We start from the raw sequence: 21345 nt of genomic DNA on the forward strand, positions 1-21345 counted from the left end.
GCTGCTCCACCCCGCTCCCTGCCGCTGCTCCCCTGCGGTCCCACCCCCATTCCCTCCAGCATCACCGCACCGATCCCCTCCCCACTCGCCACTCCGCTCTGCCCCCCCACTCTCCACTTATGGCAGAGTCCGCACGTACGCGCAGCGTTCACACGCAGCGGGCACACCGATTGTGCGCCGAAGGCGAGCCAAAGGCAAGCCCGTCTGTGCCCATCCGCGCCAGGCCCGCAGCCAGCGCCAGACCCCCTGGCCCCCGCAGATGCCATCCCACCCGCCGGACGTACGACAACGCCACCCTGAATGCACTCAACACCAGCCGGACCCCCAGCTGCCACCGAGCCACCCCATGACGCACCCACGGACCCTTCACCTGCCAATCCTGCAAGTTCTCCTACATCCAGACCTGCACCGCACCCGCCAATCCGAGCACCAACAGCAACCACCTGAAGTGCATCCTGCTCAATACCCGCTCCGACCACAGACACACCGTGGAACTATGGAACCTGCTCGACACCACATCTCCATACGTCGCCTTCCTCACAGAAACCTGGATGAACGCCTCCTCAGCGCGCGACATCGCTATCGCCATCCCGGACGGATACAAGATCACCCGGAGGGACCGCGTCAACCTGACAGGAGGAGGCATCGCCATCGTCCACAAGAACACCATCCGCATCATGACCAACTCCGACGACACCCTCACAGCCGCCGAACACCATCACTTCCAGATACACACCGACCCCAAGACCACACTCAGAGGCACCCTCATCTACAGACCCCCAGGACCCCGTACACAATTCAGCGAAGACATCGCAGACTTCATCAGCCCACAAGCCCTCCCCTCCGCTGACTACATCCTCCTAGGGGACCTCAACTTCCACCTGGAGAACAACAACGACAAGAACACCACCACCCTGCTGGACAACCTCACCAACCTCGGACTCAAGCAACTGGTGAACTCCCCCAACCCACTACGCCGGACACACGCTTGACCCAGTCTTCTCCTCCAGCAAGTACATCTCCTTCAGCCACCTCACCGGACTCCACTGGACAGACCACAGATGCGTCCACTTCAGCTTCAGAAGGACCACGACTCACCACCACCCGCAACAGGTTCCCCGCAGGAGCTGGAACAAGATCACCATCGACCACCTCACCACATCACTGAACCAGAACCCTCCAGCCAGACCAACGGACCCCAACCAAGCAGCCAACAACCTCACACAGTGGATCACCAACTGCGCTGTCGACCTCGCACCCCTGAAAAACCATCCCAGCAGGCCCGGAATCAAGAAAGCCCCCTGGTTCAACGACGACCTCAAGAACTCCAAGAAGAACTGCCGCACCCTCAAGAAAGCCTGGCGAAAAAACCCAACTACAGACAACATGACCGCCCTCAATCACACCACCCGGAAACACCACCAGCTGATCCACACCACCAAGAAGTCAGCATTCAAGGATCGACTAGACAACAACGCACAGAACAGCAAGTAACTCTTCAGCATCGTCAAAGAGCTCTCCAACCCCAGCGCCGGAAACAACAACATAATTCCCTCATAAGACCTCTGCGACGCACTCGCCTCATTCTTCCACAGCAAGATCGCAGACACACACAACCGCTTCGACGAACAGACCACGCACCCAACCACAGAACCAACGCCTCCCACCACCACCCTCCGCGCCTGGACCCAGGTCAGCACCGAAGACACCATTCACACGATGAACACCATCCACTCCGGATCGCCAACCGACCCATGCCCCCACCACGTCTTCAACAAGGCTGACTCCGTCATCGCACCCCAACTCCGGAACATCATCAACTGCTCCTTCAACACCGCCACCTTCCCGGAGAGCTGGAAGCATGCCAAACTCAGCGCCCTCCTGAAGAAACCATCAGCAGACCCCACCGACCTCAAGAACTACCGCCCCATCTCGCTCCTCCCATTTCCGGCCAAAGTCATCGAGAAGACCGTCAACAGACAGCTTTCCGCCTTCCTCGAGACAAACGGATCCCTCGACCACTCACAGTCCAGCTTCTGAGCCAACCACAGCACCGAGACCGCCCTCATCGCAGCCACTGACGACATCCGAACCCTGCTCGACAATGGGGAAACAGCGGCCCTCATCCTCCTGGATCTCTCCGTAGCGTTCAATACTGTCTGCCACCGCACCCTAGTACAACGCCTCAGCAACGTCGGAATCCAAGAGAAGGCACTGGAATGAATCATCTCGTTCCTCGCCGGAAGAACCCAGAGAGTCCGCCTCCCCCCATTCAGATCCGAGGCCACCAAAGTCATCTGCGGCGTACCACAAGGTTCATCACTCAGCCCCACCCTCTTCAACATCTGCATGAGCCCCCTCGCGGCCATCGCACGCCAGCATCATCTCCTACGCCGATGACACCCAACTGATCCTCTCCCTCACCAACGACCCCGCCACCACCAGAACCAACCCACACAAAGGGATGAAAGATGTAGCCGAGTGGATGAAGAACAGCCGCCTGAAACTTAACTCGGACAAGACGGAAATCCTCATCCTGGGATCATCACCCTTCCCCTGGGACGACTCCTGGTGGCCCCCTGCCCTGGGCAGCGCACCCAGACCAACGGACCACGCACGCAACCTGGGATTCATCCTGGACTCCTCCCTCTCGATGACCAGACAAGTCAACGCCGTAGTTTGTGCCGCTAAATTGTGGAATTTTCTGCCTCACCTAAAGAAAAGTTCAAGCCTTCTTTCCTGTAGGAAAACGCTAAAAACAAGGCTTTATAATCAATAGGTTTGTGTCTTGACATGCTTGATTTCTGTGTTTCTGTGAAATCTGGGTTTTTTATTTTTTTCCCTTCCGTGGCTAGCAGCGCCAAGACGTCTCCGGGAAAACCCGTGCTTTATACATTTTCATTTAATTTAATTTCAAATGGGTAGGGTATGTTATTAGCCTCATTTGCAAATGTCACAGGGACTTGGCCCTATTTGTTTGAAGAGACCAAGTATACTGGCATATAAGTCAGCCAGTGAGGAGCAACTGTTCGCCACTCGGACTAGGTGGAAACGTTGTGGCATTCCTAAAATTTCTTATCCAGTGAGAATGCGCACCCTTTTGAGACTATTATAGTGCAAGGCGCTGAAAGCCCGTCTCTTTTATTGATCCGCATTATTGCTCACATCTGTTTTCAGCTAGCATTTTTATGATTTGATGATGATTTTTATTGGATGTGACTTGTTTCTGTGAACAAGTTATACAAACAAGCATTCACAATGCAACAGTCTCGCCTTTGTAAAAGTTAGAGCTATTGGCATTCCTTATGACAACATTTTTATTTATGTGTTGGTTTAGAAAACAGATAAATAAATGGCATTTTCATTTACAATGCCAATAGCTTACTCTGTTTTAGTTTTCTAATCACAAATGTATTTCATCACCTAAACTAAGTATTCTAGTCAAGAGGTGGTCAATCTTGACTCCTTAATGATCACGGGCAATGACCCTATACTGCTAAATTTCCAGGTATCGTAAAGCGCTCGAATACCTTCTGGTGAGTTGGTGCTATATTAATCGGCAAAAATGTGTCTTCACACAGAGGCAGCTATGTGGGCTCCAGGCCTCAAGACCTCATTATCAGGCCGAGGAGGGCCCCTCGAAGTCTCTTCAAAAAGAGTCCCCGGTGTTTATCAGGAGACCCTTAAAGCAGCTACAGAGACAGCGGATGAGCGCGGGCGCCGCTCTGATTTATTGCAGAGACCTCAGCCCTCAAAATTAGGTATTGTGGAGACCCTCAAAGCAGCTGCAGGCACAACCAGCTGGGGGAGAACAGAGTCCAGGCCATTGAACCCTCAAAGCCGCTGCGGAGAGAGGCGACCCTCTGGAGCTGGGGGCCAGGCACCCTGAGCCCCGCCTTTATTGAACGGCCTTGGGACCCGACCGGCAGCTGCAGAGAGGCCGCTGGAGGGGCCCCTGTGGAGAGTGGGGGGTCTCCAGGCACTGGAGTATGGGATGCCAGGCACGGGCAAGCCTGGTACCCACTGTCGTAAGGAAACTTGAAGGGGGGCTGCAAGGCACGTGGAGCCCCCCCCTGCAAACACAATCGTGAGCTCTCAAGCCCGTGTGCACGGGTGATGAGGGCCCCCCTGCAGCTCCCCCCTCCCTCGCGGGAGCCTATGTAACTTCACTGCTGGTTCCTAATGTTAGTTTCTCTGTGTACCGATACCCGGGACCACCTCTAAAGATCCGACAAAAGATGCCAGGATCAGAGGGGCTCTGATCACCCGCCTCTCCCGGGGGCTGCCAGCCTGGGCCCAGCCACCGGGACTGAAGACCGGGACTGCGCGTCTCACTCGCGACTCTATTTAAAGGTTTGCTCCTTTAATTCTTGGTCTGTCACCGAGTATAATCTATTCACACCGAAATACTGGGGTTACTATAACGCACAACAGGCTTATAATATAATGCACTACAGGCTTCTATTTCCCTAACAAAACATGGTGCTGCATTTATGTGTAGAAAACAAATTAAATCAGTGTCACGGAGGGAGCTGCACCCCTTTCACCTACAGGACAGAAGCACAGACCAGCCCAGGCCGCTCCCACTGCCAAGCAGTAACACGAGCACCCGGAGTGCACAGCACCTGCTGTGCACTCACAGTGCTGTGCGTGTTGTGTAACATGTGTTGTGGTCTCTCATGCAGCCTTCTACGCTGTTATACTGTGCTGGCTGTGTTCGTGCTCTGAGTGTGCACTACCTGCTTGTATTCTGTGCACTGTTACACGTCTTGTGTTGAGGAATGTGTACTGCACATAACACAGCACACTGTAAGTAGAGTTTTGCATAATCATAACGAGTGTAGTTCGTGCATGTGGTGCTTTCGTGGATTGTATGCGTGCATTGTATTTTATATGATGTTGTATTGTGTTCTATTGTGGTGCTCTGTGTGCATTGTGTTGCCTTCCCTGGGATGAACATTGAACTTTGTGGTGCAATAAAAATTTTAAGTTTGCCCGCTTGTGCTGCCTTTCACATGCCCCGATCGCACCTGGTACAGGCTTTACATTTCACGCCCCCTACACCCCTTCAATAAGAATCACCCCGCAGGCGTCGCCTACAACCCTACGTTTGAATGAGATTGTTTCACCCATTCTCGTGCATTTACCAGCAGAACCGGAGATCTAGCCTCTTTTCCAGCACCTACGCACAATGAGATTTCGGAAAAAGGCCCAAAAATAAATATTTCTTATTTCTTGTAAAAAAAAATTTTTTTGTTAAAAAGGCTACCTATTCCGCTCGAATTGGGACTTTTGCAAGCAGGGCCTTGTTTCACAATCATCCTTTCAGGGTGGTGAGCCCCCAGGTGCCTCTGCCGGCCCTGGCTCGTGTGATCGCATCTCACGGCGGTAGAAGAGAGGCTCACACGGTTGAGGGAATTCGGGCCGCTGCAGCAGGCGTGTGTACCCTACGGGCTACCTTTGCTTCCGTCCCTCAGAGGGTGGGGGCCACCGAGCAAGTGATAAACTACCCGCCATATTCATGCTTCGATTTAGGCCTCAAGGCTGTCATCAAGCGCTATGGTATAATCACAGCGCTATAGTCACTACCCGCTCCAGTTCTAAAACAAATGGAAAACTGGGCTTTTCAGGATCCTTTTTCTGCTGGACCTGAATTGTAAGGACAAAAATGCCACAAAACCCCATAAAGGCGCACAAAACTAACCTCCGCCACAAACAACCCCCAGTCAAGAACAGCTATACCCGAAAGCAAATAGATACCCAAAAAGCAACTTTTTTAGCACCCCCAAAATAAGGACAGCCCTAAACACTCTAATATAGAATATTCTTTACCCCAGTACCTCAAAGGAAGGAATGCGCGCAAAAGGAACACCTCTAGAAATCGCGTCAGAACACCCCCACCCCCTCGATAAATTGTGGAGTCTTAACCCGCAGGGCTCCATACCAAGAAACAAAAAATACGGAATCCCCACCCGAACAAAAAAACTCCAAATACATGATCCTTAAATAAAGCACTCCGAAAATAAGATCATGGCAAAATATCCCCCTGCCCGGAAAAAAATGAAGCACCCAAAACAACAAAAATAACAATCTGAAATTGGTTTACGTCCTCAGGAAACGATTGAGAAAGGGTCATCAAAAAGGCCACAGAACAGTTCCAAAGACGAACCGCCCGCAACACCCTGCAAGAACGGCTTTGCAAGAACGGCTTGAAACATAAGATTAGAAAAAAACTGTACACTCCACGAAACAAGAAACGAGGCAGAGTCTGCTCACGCTGCCTGCACGCGCCAGTCGGCCCTCTGATTGGTTAATAAAGAACACCAATCAGAGGGCCGACTGGCGCGTGCAGGCAGGGTGATGAGGGGCGTGCTCTCTCCCGATGATTTCAGGGAGAGAAAGGACACAAAAAACACACCCCTCAGTCCCAAAAAGACGGGGCTTAAATGGAGTGATGCCCCTCTCCTCCAATGGCTGGCCTCCATTTAGTAAGCCAGCCAATGGAGAAGAGGGGCGGGTTCAAGCCTCCAAACACTGTTTACAGTAAATCTCGGCTGCGCAAACACTGCTGTGCAGTGTAACGCTAGGCTGAGACCTAATAAAAACAGAATGACACAGAGTGACCACACATCATGGTTACCCTTGCACACTAAGGCAGGTGTGGAAACCTGATCTAAATAACCTTGTGAACTGATGTTATCGCTATCACTAGCACTGCAGTGTGCATGTTGTGCAGTATAATATAAAACATTTGGAACCTTTTATTAAACGTGAGAAAGTTGTTGTATCACATAATAGGATCTTATGGAAGAGGGAGTTAAAATCAGCATTCTATCAATCCTCTTCTACACAGAGAGGTTCTTAATTCTGTTCAGAATAGTTTATTAGATTTTAAGTTAACAGATAGATAATACAAAAATTAGTGCAATGTAAGTACCAAATAGAAATATATGAGGATTATCAATATCAATAAAGTTTAACAGGTACAATGTAATATAATATATTGTTACAACAAATTAAAAAGGGAGGGAGAAGACACAATGATACATATGCTATTAATAATCATAAGATAGAACTACTAATAAGTAGAAACTGTGCAAGAATTTCAATAAAAAAACGTATAAAAATACTAGAGGGGTTCTTTATGATTTGTAAAGCTTGAAGCCAACCATATAGGTAGCTTAAAAAGTATTATGTATATTTTATTAAAATATTTTATGCATAGCCTATTAGTTACAATGGATGGCCAATATTTAGATCTGAGCAGTAAACCGAGAGGTAAATCAATGTAGCACAATTATGGATTGCACCATGGGTGATCCCACAATTTATTTTCCAGCACAGAAAATGGGGGATAATGCATGATAACTTCGTTTACACCCACTGGCACAGAGCACTTTTACCATAATACGTTCAGAAAGCAAACACTATTTCATACAGAAAAATGGATACCAAATACAATGTATTCCTGTGGTCACCTCCAGCCGATGCCCAGTATATGAAAGCGTTGACACTAATGGTGTGACTTGTTCCAATGTTTGCTTCTAAGACACTGTACCTTAGAGGTAAAAACTGGAGTGAACTGATTGTGCCCTTTTCATTAAATGTTGATGCCTTTCCTGTGGTAGTTGAACCACCCAGCGATTTCCAGTTTGTGGATCCTGGTTACTTGGGATGGATGGTCATGCAGTGGCAGTCACCGAAGGATGTTCACAATTTGAGCAATTGTGAAGTGAAATATAAACTGCAATACCATAAGGATGACGAGCAAAGGTGGAAGGTAGGAATCTTGCTTTATAAGGCATAACATAATTGTGCGGTAATGTTCATTCTGTACTCAAATATTGCACATGACCTTAAGTGACTTTATCGCATGGAGCTGGGAGCCAGGCCTAGGCCCTGCCGTGGTCAGATATCATTGCCTGTCATGCTAGATCAGTCTCTGCTGAACTGTAAGCCAACCAACAAGAAGAAAGGAGTCTGCTTGGTAAAATTAGTCAAGGCACACTTTGAAAAATTGTGTACAAAGTATATCGTTTCAGGACAGTCACTGAGATCTAACATGGCTGTCTTCACACTACAGCTAAGCCTTGCATATTTCAGACTGCAGGGAAATAAACAATCAGTGCACCCATCTAATATACTGCGGGCAGTTGAGAAATAATACAGTATATATATATATATATATATATATATATATATATATATCCCAGCTCCAAACTTCCCTCTTATCCTTCAGGAAAGAAAAGCACTCGCGAGGATTCTGTAGCTCAACAGCAATTTATTCAGGACAAACGCGTTTCGGATTTACATCCTTCGTCAGTGTCGTAAGTTCTAAACAAAAATACTGGCGGCCATATTTTATTAAAACATCACATGCCACGTGTCTCGGGGTAATAGAGGACGGACTTGGCGTCATTGTGATAGTATGAGCGCCATTTTAGCACGGTAAATATCGGTCAACAATTGTTCCATTTCATAACAGAACCCACGAAGGTTATCGGTTAGAAATTTCATTTGTCATGCATTTCAACATTTAACAAATTTCATCAATAAAAAAGATATTCATTTAACATAATCAAGCCGTGGATCGGCAATGCAGCCTTTTAAAAAGACTGCTTAGGTCCTGTGTTACCCACATATAATTATGCCGTGTATCGGCTAAAGCGACATGTTTAAAAGCGAAACATTTACAGACAGTGCCTCACAGGTCATTTTCAGATGTCATAGTATTTCATTTATTCAAATGGATGGCCAATTCCTCCCCACTGTTCAACCCTTTTGGAATCTTGGTTCCCAGATCTATAATATAACGTGACTCCAGCCTCCTAAGTTTAAGTAGACGATCTCCCCCTCTGATGTTTGCTGGTAAATAATCCAGACAATAATACTGCAACAGGTCCCTGTTGCTGTTATGTTTAATGGAGAAGTGTCGTGCTACAGGATAGCTGAAGTCTTTGTTTTTTATGGCCCGCATGTGTTCCAATATCCGCAATTTAACCATATTGATGGTGCTCCCCACGTACTTCAGTCCGCAGGGGCACACAAGGCAATATACTGCATAGCTAGTTTGGCAGGTCATGAATTTGTTAATCTGTTTGTTTTGCCTCATGCCCTCTACCTTGTATGATCTTACTCTTTTACTTGCTACGCAGGCCTTGCACTTCCCGCAAGGAAAGAATCCTTTCATTTCCCTGAGGGTGGTTTGGGTTTTGGTTGGGGACTTCTCTAGATGACTGGAAACCAAGTCATCTTTCAGGGAACAAGCTTTTCTAAAGGTTATGAGGGGATGGACAGGAATGTCTGAGGCAATAACGGCATCTGTTTTCAGTATGTGCCAGTTTTTCCTCAGAATGTTCCTTATCGTATTGGACTCCTTGGAGAAAGTGGTGATCATCCTAAATCTCCCTGTATCTTTGGTAATCTTTTCTTTAGTTTTTAGCAGATCCTCCCTTTTTAGATCCTGAACTTTTCTGCGTGTGCTCTCTAACAATGTGGTCCTATATCCTCTTGCCTGAAAGCGATCTATGCTTCCTTTGAGAGCTGTATTATAGCTGTCCTCACTCGAACAGTTCCTTTTTAACCTCAAAAACTCCCCATAGGGGATGCTATCTTTTAGTTTTTGAGGATGACCACTGTCCGCGTGCAGAACACTGTTCCCAGCAGTGGGTTTTCTGTATAAGGAGGTATTTATTATCCCATCCTCTATAGATACTTTCAGGTCAAGGTAGCTGACTTCAGTGGTACTGATATCCCCCGAGAAATGAAGATTAACTTCATTGTTGTTTAAAATTCCTATATATTTCTCGGCTTCTGCTGTAGTGCCCTCCCAGATTAAAAACAGATCATCAATGTATCTGTGCCATGCCACTATCTTGTTGGTCCATTCCTGATTCACCCTAGACCAGGCTACCTGCTCCTCCCACCAGCCCACGAACAAGTTCGCGTAGCTGGGGGCGAAGCAGGTACCCATCGCGGTCCCGGATGTCTGTCTAAACAGATCCCCGTTAAACGTGAATATGTTATTGCATAAACAAAATTCAATAAGTTCCAACAGCATGGAGTTGTGGGTGGCAAATCTCATGGATTTCTTATCTAGGAAGTATTTAATGGCTGATAGACCCGCCGCATGGTTGATGCTTGTGTACAGACTTGTGATATCAAGTACCATCATGCAATAGGTTGGTTGCCACGTGATTTTTTCAATGCGACAAATAAAATCAGTGGTATCTCTTATATAGGACTTTAGTTTAACCACCGTGTCAAACAGAAAATGGTCGAGGAATTTAGAGAGATTTTCAGTCAGGCTCCCCAGAGAAGACACTATGGGTCTGCCCGGTGGTTCTCTCTCATTTTTGTGAATCTTGGGGAGGTGGTAAAAAGTGGGTAGGGTGGGCTCAGGAGTGTTTAAAAACAGATATTCATCCCCATCAAGCATCTGTTTATCGTGCCACAATTTAATCAAAGCATGAAATTTCCGAATGCTGTCCTGGTAAATCGATGGTGTGCATATTTCATAACAATCAGAGTTTTTTAATTGTTTATATGCTTCCTCTTCATAATACTTTCGTGTCATGAGGACTATATTTCCTCCCTTGTCTGAAGGTTTATATATAATGTCTTTATCCTCTTTCAGACTCTTCAGTGCTTTTTTTATTATCCTTATTTAGGTTTTCATTGTTATAGTTCTTGGTCACATTTGATGTCATCCTTAGTTTCATAAGGTCCTTCGTGACCGCCTCTGTAAAGGTGTCGATGGCATCATGTGGCATTATAGGATAAAACTGGGAGGGGGACTTAAGTCCACTAGTGGGTGCATCTTGGTCTATACCCACATTTCTTATCCTCTGACTCAAAGTTTGTTCAGTTTCAGGTACGGTAGGGTCCTCATCTTTTCGTAGATTCTCCAGAATTTCCAGGGTCGTTAGTTCATTGATAGACAACAGATCCATGTCTTGTTTTTGTGTTTTTAGAAGTTTGGCTTCTTTCGTTGTTGGTCTCAGTTTAAAGAATTTATGGAGTTTCAGTCCACGAGTGAATTTAAACAGATCTATCTTGGTTTGTGTGAACTCAAAACTCGTTTGTGGGCAGAAGGTTAACCCTAACTTCAATACTGACTCCTCAGTTTTGGTCAGTGATTTATTTGTTAGGTTAACAATGGTTAGGTTTTCATCGGTCTTCACCATCGTCTGCCTCTCCGGCTTCTCGTGACTCTGGTCGTTGGTTGAGGTGTTTTTCCTCGGCCTCTTCCCTTTCCTGCCGCCTCGTCTTGTTCTTCTGATTTTTCTGGGGGTCTGGTCTTTCCCCCTCGAAGCCATGTCTGTTGTAGTACTTGATATTCCTGCTGAAAAGGAGTTTCCTCAATATTGGTTGAGGGTCCAGGTACCTCATCTCCTGACTGATCTGCATCCGTCAACTCCGATTCGGAGGTCTCCACTCTTGTTGTTCTTCCCTTGGCAGCATTTTTGTTCTTAGCCATGTCCTTTCGGGGTTGGTCATATTTTTTAGAGAACGTGAGAATGCGACCCAAAGCATAGTCTCTCTCGTCACGGTCAAATTTTTCTTCTTTGCGTTGGCGAATTTTAGTTTCATATTTCGCTAGTCTGTTTTTCATCCCATCTCTTAGTTTGTCCATAGTTGCAACATCCGTGTTTTTCTTTAGTTGCTCCTCAATCTGCTCAACTTCTTCCAAGGGAAGAACAACAAGAGTGGAGACCTCCGAATCGGAGTTGACGGATGCAGATCAGTCAGGAGATGAGGTACCTGGACCCTCAACCGATATTGAGGAAACTCCTTTTCAGCAGGAATATCAAGTACTACAACAGACATGGCTTCGAGGGGGAAAGACCAGACCCCCAGAAAAATCAGAAGAACAAGACGAGGCGGCAGGAAAGGGAAGAGGCCGAGGAAAAACACCTCAACCAACGACCAGAGTCACGAGAAGCCGGAGAGGCAGACGATGGTGAAGACCGATGAAAACCTAACCATTGTTAACCTAACAAATAAATCACTGACCAAAACTGAGGAGTCAGTATTGAAGTTAGGGTTAACCTTCTGCCCACAAACGAGTTTTGAGTTCACACAAACCAAGATAGATCTGTTTAAATTCACTCGTGGACTGAAACTCCATAAATTCTTTAAACTGAGACCAACAACGAAAGAAGCCAAACTTCTAAAAACACAAAAACAAGACATGGATCTGTTGTCTATCAATGAACTAACGACCCTGGAAATTCTGGAGAATCTACGAAAAGATGAGGACCCTACCGTACCTGAAACTGAACAAACTTTGAGTCAGAGGATAAGAAATGTGGGTATAGACCAAGATGCACCCACTAGTGGACTTAAGTCCCCCTCCCAGTTTTATCCTATAATGCCACATGATGCCATCGACACCTTTACAGAGGCGGTCACGAAGGACCTTATGAAACTAAGGATGACATCAAATGTGACCAAGAACTATAACAATGAAAACCTAAATAAGGATAAAAAAAAAGCACTGAAGAGTCTGAAAGAGGATAAAGACATTATATATAAACCTTCAGACAAGGGAGGAAATATAGTCCTCATGACACGAAAGTATTATGAAGAGGAAGCATATAAACAATTAAAAAACTCTGATTGTTATGAAATATGCACACCATCGATTTACCAGGACAGCATTCGGAAATTTCATGCTTTGATTAAATTGTGGCACGATAAACAGATGCTTGATGGGGATGAATATCTGTTTTTAAACACTCCTGAGCCCACCCTACCCACTTTTTACCACCTCCCCAAGATTCACAAAAATGAGAGAGAACCACCGGGCAGACCCATAGTGTCTTCTCTGGGGAGCCTGACTGAAAATCTCTCTAAATTCCTCGACCATTTTCTGTTTGACACGGTGGTTAAACTAAAGTCCTATATAAGAGATACCACTGATTTTATTTGTCGCATTGAAAAAATCATGTGGCAACCAACCTATTGCATGATGGTACTTGATATCACAAGTCTGTACACAAGCATCAACCATGCAGCGGGTCTATCAGCCATTAAATACTTCCTAGATAAGAAATCCATGAGATTTGCCACCCACAACTCCATGCTGTTGGAACTTATTGAATTTTGTTTATGCAATAACATATTCACGTTTAACGGGGATCTGTTTAGACAGACATCCGGGACCGCGATGGGTACCTGCTTCGCCCCCAGCTACGCGAACTTGTTCGTGGGCTGGTGGGAGGAGCAGGTAGCCTGGTCTAGGGTGAATCAGGAATGGACCAACAAGATAGTGGCATGGCACAGATACATTGATGATCTGTTTTTAATCTGGGAGGGCACTACAGCAGAAGCCGAGAAATATATAGGAATTTTAAACAACAATGAAGTTAATCTTCATTTCTCGGGGGATATCAGTACCACTGAAGTCAGCTACCTTGACCTGAAAGTATCTATAGAGGATGGGATAATAAATACCTCCTTATACAGAAAACCCACTGCGGGGAACAGTGTTCTGCACGCGGACAGTGGTCATCCTCAAAAACTAAAAGATAGCATCCCCTATGGGGAGTTTTTGAGGTTAAAAAGGAACTGTTCGAGTGAGGACAGCTATAATACAGCTCTCAAAGGAAGCATAGATCGCTTTCAGGCAAGAGGATATAGGACCACATTGTTAGAGAGCACACGCAGAAAAGTTCAGGATCTAAAAAGAGAGGATCTGCTAAAAACTAAAGAAAAGATTACCAAAGATACAGGGAGATTTAGGATGATCACCACTTTCTCCAAGGAGTCCAATACGATAAGGAACATTCTGAGGAAAAACTGGCACATACTGAAAACAGATGCCGTTATTGCCTCAGACATTCCTGTCCATCCCCTCATAACCTTTAGAAAAGCTCGTTCCCTGAAAGATGACTTGGTTTCCAGTCATCTAGAGAAGTCCCCAACCAAAACCCAAACCACCCTCAGGGAAATGAAAGGATTCTTTCCTTGCGGGAAGTGCAAGGCCTGCGTAGCAAGTAAAAGAGTAAGATCATACAAGGTAGAGGGCATGAGGCAAAACAAACAGATTAACAAATTCATGACCTGCCAAACTAGCTATGCAGTATATTGCCTTGTGTGCCCCTGCGGACTGAAGTACGTGGGGAGCACCATCAATATGGTTAAATTGCGGATATTGGAACACATGCGGGCCATAAAAAACAAAGACTTCAGCTATCCTGTAGCACGACACTTCTCCATTAAACATAACAGCAACAGGGACCTGTTGCAGTATTATTGTCTGGATTATTTACCAGCAAACATCAGAGGGGGAGATCGTCTATTTAAACTTAGGAGGCTGGAGTCACGTTATATTATAGATCTGGGAACCAAGATTCCAAAAGGGTTGAACAGTGGGGAGGAATTGGCCATCCATTTGAATAAATGAAATACTATGACATCTGAAAATGACCTGTGAGGCACTGTCTGTAAATGTTTCGCTTTTAAACATGTCGCTTTAGCCGATACACGGCATAATTATATGTGGGTAACACAGGACCTAAGCAGTCTTTTTAAAAGGCTGCATTGCCGATCCACGGCTTGATTATGTTAAATGAATATCTTTTTTATTGATGAAATTTGTTAAATGTTGAAATGCATGACAAATGAAATTTCTAACCGATAACCTTCGTGGGTTCTGTTATGAAATGGAACAATTGTTGACCGATATTTACCGTGCTAAAATGGCGCTCATACTATCACAATGACGCCAAGTCCGTCCTCTATTACCCCGAGACACGTGACATGTGATGTTTTAATAAAATATGGCCGCCAGTATTTTTGTTTAGAACTTACGACACTGACGAAGGATGTAAATCCGAAACGCGTTTGTCCTGAATAAATTGCTGTTGAGCTACAGAATCCTCGCGAGTGCTTTTCTTTCCTGAAGGATAAGAGGGAAGTTTGGAGCTGGGATTTATATCGCGGTACGCCACCGCGTTTATTGCACCCGACCAGGAAGTGCCCCGCCTATGGCGTGTGGAGGAGCGAGATATATATATATATATATATATATATATATATATATATATATATATATATATATATATATATATATATAGGTGTATGCTTTTTGAGGGATGGTGATAGGTTTACATAATATATTGAGAATGGCTAACCATGTTAAAGAAGTATTACTGCCAGTTCTCAACTTTACAACACCGTTTACCCACTCTTACACAATGTATGGCCAACCACTAGAATCAAGATCACTGCCAGAGGCCTTCTAGGTGCATATCGATCAGAAATGTGGTTACTAAAGTGTGTAGAGCCACAATGCTTCCATTTAACAGCGTATTTTGGCTATATGAATGGATATGTTATTCTTAGTAACCCAATGTTTAATTTATTGTGTTTTATTTAACAGTTTTCTTGAGAAATAGTTGGCACTATAGACTAAACATGGAATGATGTTTTTGTAACCTGAGTTGACAGTGTTTATTGGTTTGGAGGAGTGCTTTGTGGTGTGTGGCCTTCACACGAGAGAGATGACTCAGTCACTGCACTTCCTATAAAATCTGGGTATTCATTTCACTAGCCTACAACACACATGCATTATCTCATATTTGTTCTGTATATGCAGTCTGAGGAATATTCTGGAATCGAGATCTCCAATAAAGGTTCTTTTTCCATTATTCAAGTGCTTATTCGTAGCTTGGTGACAATCCAAAATAAGAATGCTGACCCACTGTAGGAACTGCAAGCCCTGTGCAGAAGAGAGGGTATCAGTTACTTCTGGGGACTGGCCTATTGGAGGTCTCCCTCTTATCACCCTAATTGGTTCCTTTGTATCCTGTGTGTCCCCCCCCACCTTCCAATTAGTATTTTAGATGTAGGAAATTGAAGTGTCTGGTCCCCCCACTCCCCTTTTAAGAAGGGTCTCGTTTTCCCTCTTATTGTGCTTGGACCTCTTCAGGGAAATTTACGGCACAGACTACACTCTATCACTGCTCCCACATGAGAAGACGGCAGCTGGCATCCTACAACATCTGGTAACCAGCACAGAACGCCGTTTGTGTCATATGTGAGAACATGCAGTTCAATGGAGTTTTTGTCAAGTCCAGAAACATCAAGGGCTAGATTACGACTTTTGGCGGTGCAGGTGGTACACCACGGCCATGCTCCCACACCGTCAAGAGTCGTTATCTCCCGCCCGCCAAATTAAAAGATTTTTAGTTTGGCGGGCGGCATGGTGGACCACCACCGCTGCGCCACTAAGAGTCTGATGGTCCTCGGACTGCAAGACTCGTAATGTGGCCCTCTCTGATCACTTGGTGTGTGGTTTATGTCCTTCTCTTTCCACTAATGCTGACCTTCTGCGGCCCACTTCTCCACGGTACTCCATAACTGGGAGAAGACATTAACCTCTCTACTCTTGTCTCTGGTGGGAAATTACTATGCTAATTTAATCTCAGCCTATTCACATATAGTAACAACATAGCGTGCCTCAGGGAGGTTTGAAATAGTGGGCCCATGTTGATTTTTCTCTGTAGTCTCAATAAAGGGTTGCATTTTTTCTCCATGTGTTTTCAAGATTTCTAATTACGCCCTTACTGGCATTCAGCTCAATTGTGTACGAAATATTTGAGGTTTTTTCTTTGACTGTGTGAAAGTGATGCCAGTTTGTTGGCAGTAAGCATGAGCGAATTTTGCGGATCTCGCGTTCGCGAATTTTGCGGATTTGCGGATTCGCAATCCGCAAAATCTGCGAATTCCCGCGAATTTGCGGATTTTTTTTTTTTGTGTTCGCCCGTGTTTCTGCCAGTTCGCGAGGGTTTTTACAATTTCGCAATTTGCGAACTTACCTGTCGGGTCGCAAGTTTTGCGAACTTGTTGTTTCTACGTGTCCAGCCTGTTTGGGACACTCTTCTCTGTCACCACTGCCACTCTCTGACTACTCATGCCACCCTCTGGCCCACCCATGCCACCCTCTGTTTCATCACCACACCCTCTGGTTGTCCAGTGTACATTATTTTCGGCAAAGCAAAGCACACCTTCCCTGCCTCAAGTGACCTGAATTAATTTGGGGCTGATTAATGTGTCACAGAATATTTTTTTAGCTGGCACCTGCTTCCTTAGTGCGCCCTGATTAGTGATCTTTTGCACTTGCTAAGTGCTTTCATTGTTGCAAAATTAGTTACAACACCTGCCCTGCCCCAACTGACAATAATGAATTAGGGGCTGATTAATGGATTTTAACTTCCAGCCTGGCTCCTGCTTGTCTCCCTTAGCTGTAAATCAGGACCTTTGTGGCATATGTGTAACTATTCTGAGGTTCAGAGCAGGGTCACATAATAGTTTCAACTGGCAACTGAACTCTGGAGGGGCCCCTCAGGAAGCACTACAGGAAATGGCTACTAATGATGAGCCTGAACTTTTGAACCTGGTAAGTAGTTACTTTCAGTTTTGCTAAGATCGTATTTCTGCAATTTTGCACTTATTCGCGGGGCGCGAACTCACGCGAACAGTGCGAGCAGTGCGAACAAAATCCGCTGCTCGCGGATTTGCGGATTTTGCGGGAGATTCGCGAATCTCGCGGATTGCGGATTTCCCGAAAATCCGCAAAATCCGCGAGCGGAACGGATTTTCCGCCCATGCCTAGTTGGCAGTGTTAAGTATCTTTGAACATTTTCAGGGGCATGAGGGATTTCAACATCTGACACAACAGATCTGCCATTAGCACTTAATTGTTATTATATTCTACCCCTTTGTTTTTCCCGCATCCAGGGTATGTTCTGACTTTTTGTTGAGGGTCTTGGTGGGTTGTCACTGCTTTTCAGAAATAATCTGTGCTATCAGCTAGTAGGGACTAGGATGTGAGGGATATGATTGACTGGTACAGGTTATGTAACAACATGAATATTACCTTGAATTGTGAAAGTATCGGCATAAACAAGAAGCAATCCTATGAGATTGGCAGCATTCTAAAATAGGCATAAGTAAGCAGCGGACGTGACACCAGGATACATGTTGGATCCAGTAAAGGTACAAGGTCATCATGTTGCTGACACAGAATGTGCTGACATTCAGTTCAAGCATTTAGAACCTCACTCTGAATATGAACTCCTGAAAGTAATCTCATTGTCTTGGGCTATTTGGGCTAAGTGTAAGATAGGTTGTATTTCTGTGAGCGTTACATCATGCACTACTTCCGCCCTGCCATTGAGACCCCGCAGGTTAGCGGGCTAGTAGTTGCAGTACATTTTCTATTTCAGGCGCGGGAGAAGCACACTCCTCTGACGATCGCGGCGATTTAGGCCGCATGACGAGGTGCTCTCAGCGTTGTTGCTTAATTTTGCCTTAATTTTATGCTTTGGCCTGATCTTGTGTATTTGCCTCATGATTTTTAACTGTGTGAGCTCTGCACCTTTTTTAAACTTACTTACCGGCATTTCCCGCTCCTGGCCCCGGTCCGCCCCGGCATTGTGCCGTTTGTTGCGGAGGGTCTTTTTGTGAGTGTTACATCCTGCACTACTTCCGCCCAGCCATTGAGACCCCGCAGGTTAGCGGGCTAGTAGTTGCAGTACCTTTTCTATTTCAGGCGCGGGAGAAGCACACTCCTCTGACGATCGCGGCGATTTAGGCCGCATGATGAGGTGCTCTCAGCGTTGTTGCTTAATTTTGCCTTAATTTTATGCTTTGGCCTGATCTTGTGTATTTGCCTCATGATTTTAACTGTGTGAGCTCTGCACCTTTTTTAAACTTACTTACCGGCATTTCCCGCTCCTGGCCCCGGTCCGCCCCGGCATTGTGCCGTTTGTTGCGGAGGGTCTTTTTGTGAGTGTTACATCCTGCACTACTCCCGCCCTGCCATTGAGACCCCGCAGGTTAGCGGGCTAGTAGTTGCAGTACCTTTTCTATTTCAGGCACGGGAGAAGCATACTCCTCTGACGATCGCGGCGATTAAGGCCGCATGATGAGGTTCTCTCAGTGTTGTTGCTTAATTTTGCTTTAATTTTATGCTTTGGCCTGATCTTGTGTGTTTGCCTCATGATTTTAACTGTGTGAGCTCTGCACCTTTTTAAAACTTTTTAAATTTACTTACCGGCATTTCCCCGCTCCCGGCCCGGTCCGCCCCGGCATTGTGCCGTTTGTTGCGGAGGGTCTTTCTGTGAGCGTTACATCCTGCACTAGTTCCGCCCTGCCATTGAGACCCCCGCAGGTTTGCGGGCTAGTTGCTCACTCCCCCGGGTGTATATAATATGGAGTTTTGGCGGAAGCGCAGCGGACGCGCCTAAGGCAAGCCCGTCTGCGCCCGTCCGCGTCTGGCCGGGACCAGGGGCCAATGAGAATGCCTATCTGATCACCTATACGCCCGCTGATCTCCATATGTTCCAATATCCGGGGGCCCAAGAATCCCCGCGCAGAAAGCGCTGCTCGGGACTGTGGTATTTTCGTTCCCCGGGACTCTTATCAGGCCTACCCGCACCTAGTATACCCGTGCACCTTAGTGAGCCCCCTGTACCTTCCCCTGGGTTTACGCCTTTTGGGATGCACCCCCTTGTTGTGATCTACCTCAATACCCGCTCGTTGGTGAAACACCAACTTAAGATATTTCAGTTGTTGGATGATAAAATGGCGGCTATTCTCCTTCTATCTGAAACATGGTTGACTGACGACTCTGCCCCTGATATTCTTGCTGCTATCCCCGCCGGCTATTACATATTGCATGCTAACAGGCCCGCTGGGAAAGCAGATGGGGGGGTTGCAGCCATTATCCGCACACAGCACAATTTCACGACTCTTGAAAGTGCCATTATCCCTAAAGCTGACAGTCTTATACTTAAATTCTCTTCCCTCAGGTTTTCCTTTATCTGTGTCCTTGTTTACAGACTCCGGATTATATGCCTCTCTTCCCCCAACAGTTCGGCGATTTATTCTCCCAATTGATTATCAATCATGCTAAGATCATCATTATCAGTGATTTTAACTACTGGCCTTCAGATACACGGGAAAGCTATCTTTCGGAAGAATTTTCTGACCTTTTGCTGGGCATGAAATGCAGCCAACATATTAAAGTAGTGACTCACAGTAAAGGCCACACTTTGAACCAAGTCTGGACCTCCAATCTCCCCCCCCCTTAGTTTTCCCTTGTTCCTGGTCTGATCATTGTTTCATTTCCTTTTCCCTGAACTATATACCGTCCATTCTTCCCACTCCAATTAGTAATTTTACAGCCCGTAACTGGAAAAGTGCCATTCTGCCCGAATTTCATTCCATATTAGCTGCCACCGCTCCTAGTGGCCAGTCTTCGGTAGCCCGCCAGGCCTTCCATCTTGAGCATTGGTTGGTGTCTGCCAGTAACAAAGTCGCTCCGCTGAAAGTTATAAAGACTAAATGTCCTCATGATGCCCAACGGTGGTTCACAGAACAACTGAAGCAGGACAAATTGGTCCTCCGACAAGCTGAGCGCCGTTGGAGGCGTAATTACAACCTGGAACACAAATCCGCATATGTAGTGAGCTCGCTAAGTCCAACCTTATTTAACATCTATGTGTCGGACTTGGCCAGGGTCATCAAACCACATGGGATGAGGCTAACTTCAAATGCCGACGAACCCCAACTGGTGCTAGCAGTTCACAACGATGGTGGAACCGCCGAGTCAAGATTCCAGGAGGGAATGCTAGCCATCAGCTCCTGGATGACGAGCCACTGCTTAAAACTTAATTCCGATAAGACGGAGGTAATGACCTTTGACACCCTCACCCCAGGGTGGTCCCCAAACCTGATGGCCTAACAAGCTGGGGCCCCCACCATAGTAATATTGGCTCATGCCAAGGTCAACAAGGTCAGGAACTTGGGGGTCCTGTTCGACGATAAGCTCTCGTTCATCCATCACGCCAATGTCGTCGTCTCCTCTTCCTTCTACACCCTAAAAAAGATAAAGAAACTTTTGCCATTTCTGCCCCCCGCCGCTGGCCAAACCTTGATGTCCACACTAATCCTTTCAAAAATCAACTACTGTAACGCACTCCTGTTGAATGCCCAAGAGAAAGTCCTAAACAAGCTACAGGTGGTTCAAAACTCAGCAGCCAGAATTCTATTCAGCACCCCCAAGTTCAAATCAATTTCACCTGTCATACGCCAACTTCACTGGTTGCCTAGCAGAAGCTGCACCAAATTCAAAGCACTATGCATCACGTACAAGGCAATCAACAACACTGGACCAGAGTTTTTAAAACATTCACTATGCCTATACACCCCTAACAGACCACTGCGCTCCTCCACAGCCCATCTACTTCCCGTCCCACGCACCAAGAAATCCTCCTGGGGAGACCGACGTTTCATAGTTGCTAGGGCCAGACTTTGGAACACCCTTCCACT

The 21345-nt window shown here is 46.2% G+C and overlaps 1 protein-coding gene across 8 annotated transcripts in view; it reads left to right on the forward strand.

Moving 5' to 3' along the window:
• The window catches only part of IL13RA2 (interleukin 13 receptor subunit alpha 2), an 870985-nt gene that overhangs the window by 185791 nt on the left and 663849 nt on the right, over nucleotides 1–21345 (forward strand). For 4 of the 8 annotated variants that reach the window (XM_086918735.1, XM_086918737.1, XM_086918736.1 and 1 more), the window contains exon 3: nucleotides 7629–7780. The exons of the other annotated variants lie outside the window; for them this stretch is intronic. In XM_086918735.1, the coding sequence (XP_086774861.1) occupies nucleotides 7629–7780 (152 nt within the window). The remainder of the gene's footprint in view (nucleotides 1–7628; nucleotides 7781–21345) is intronic. 8 annotated transcript variants of the gene reach the window in all.

This window comes from Lissotriton vulgaris, chromosome 4_1 (genome assembly GCF_964263255.1).
Source record: "Lissotriton vulgaris chromosome 4_1, aLisVul1.2, whole genome shotgun sequence".
NCBI lineage: Eukaryota > Metazoa > Chordata > Amphibia > Caudata > Salamandridae > Lissotriton > Lissotriton vulgaris.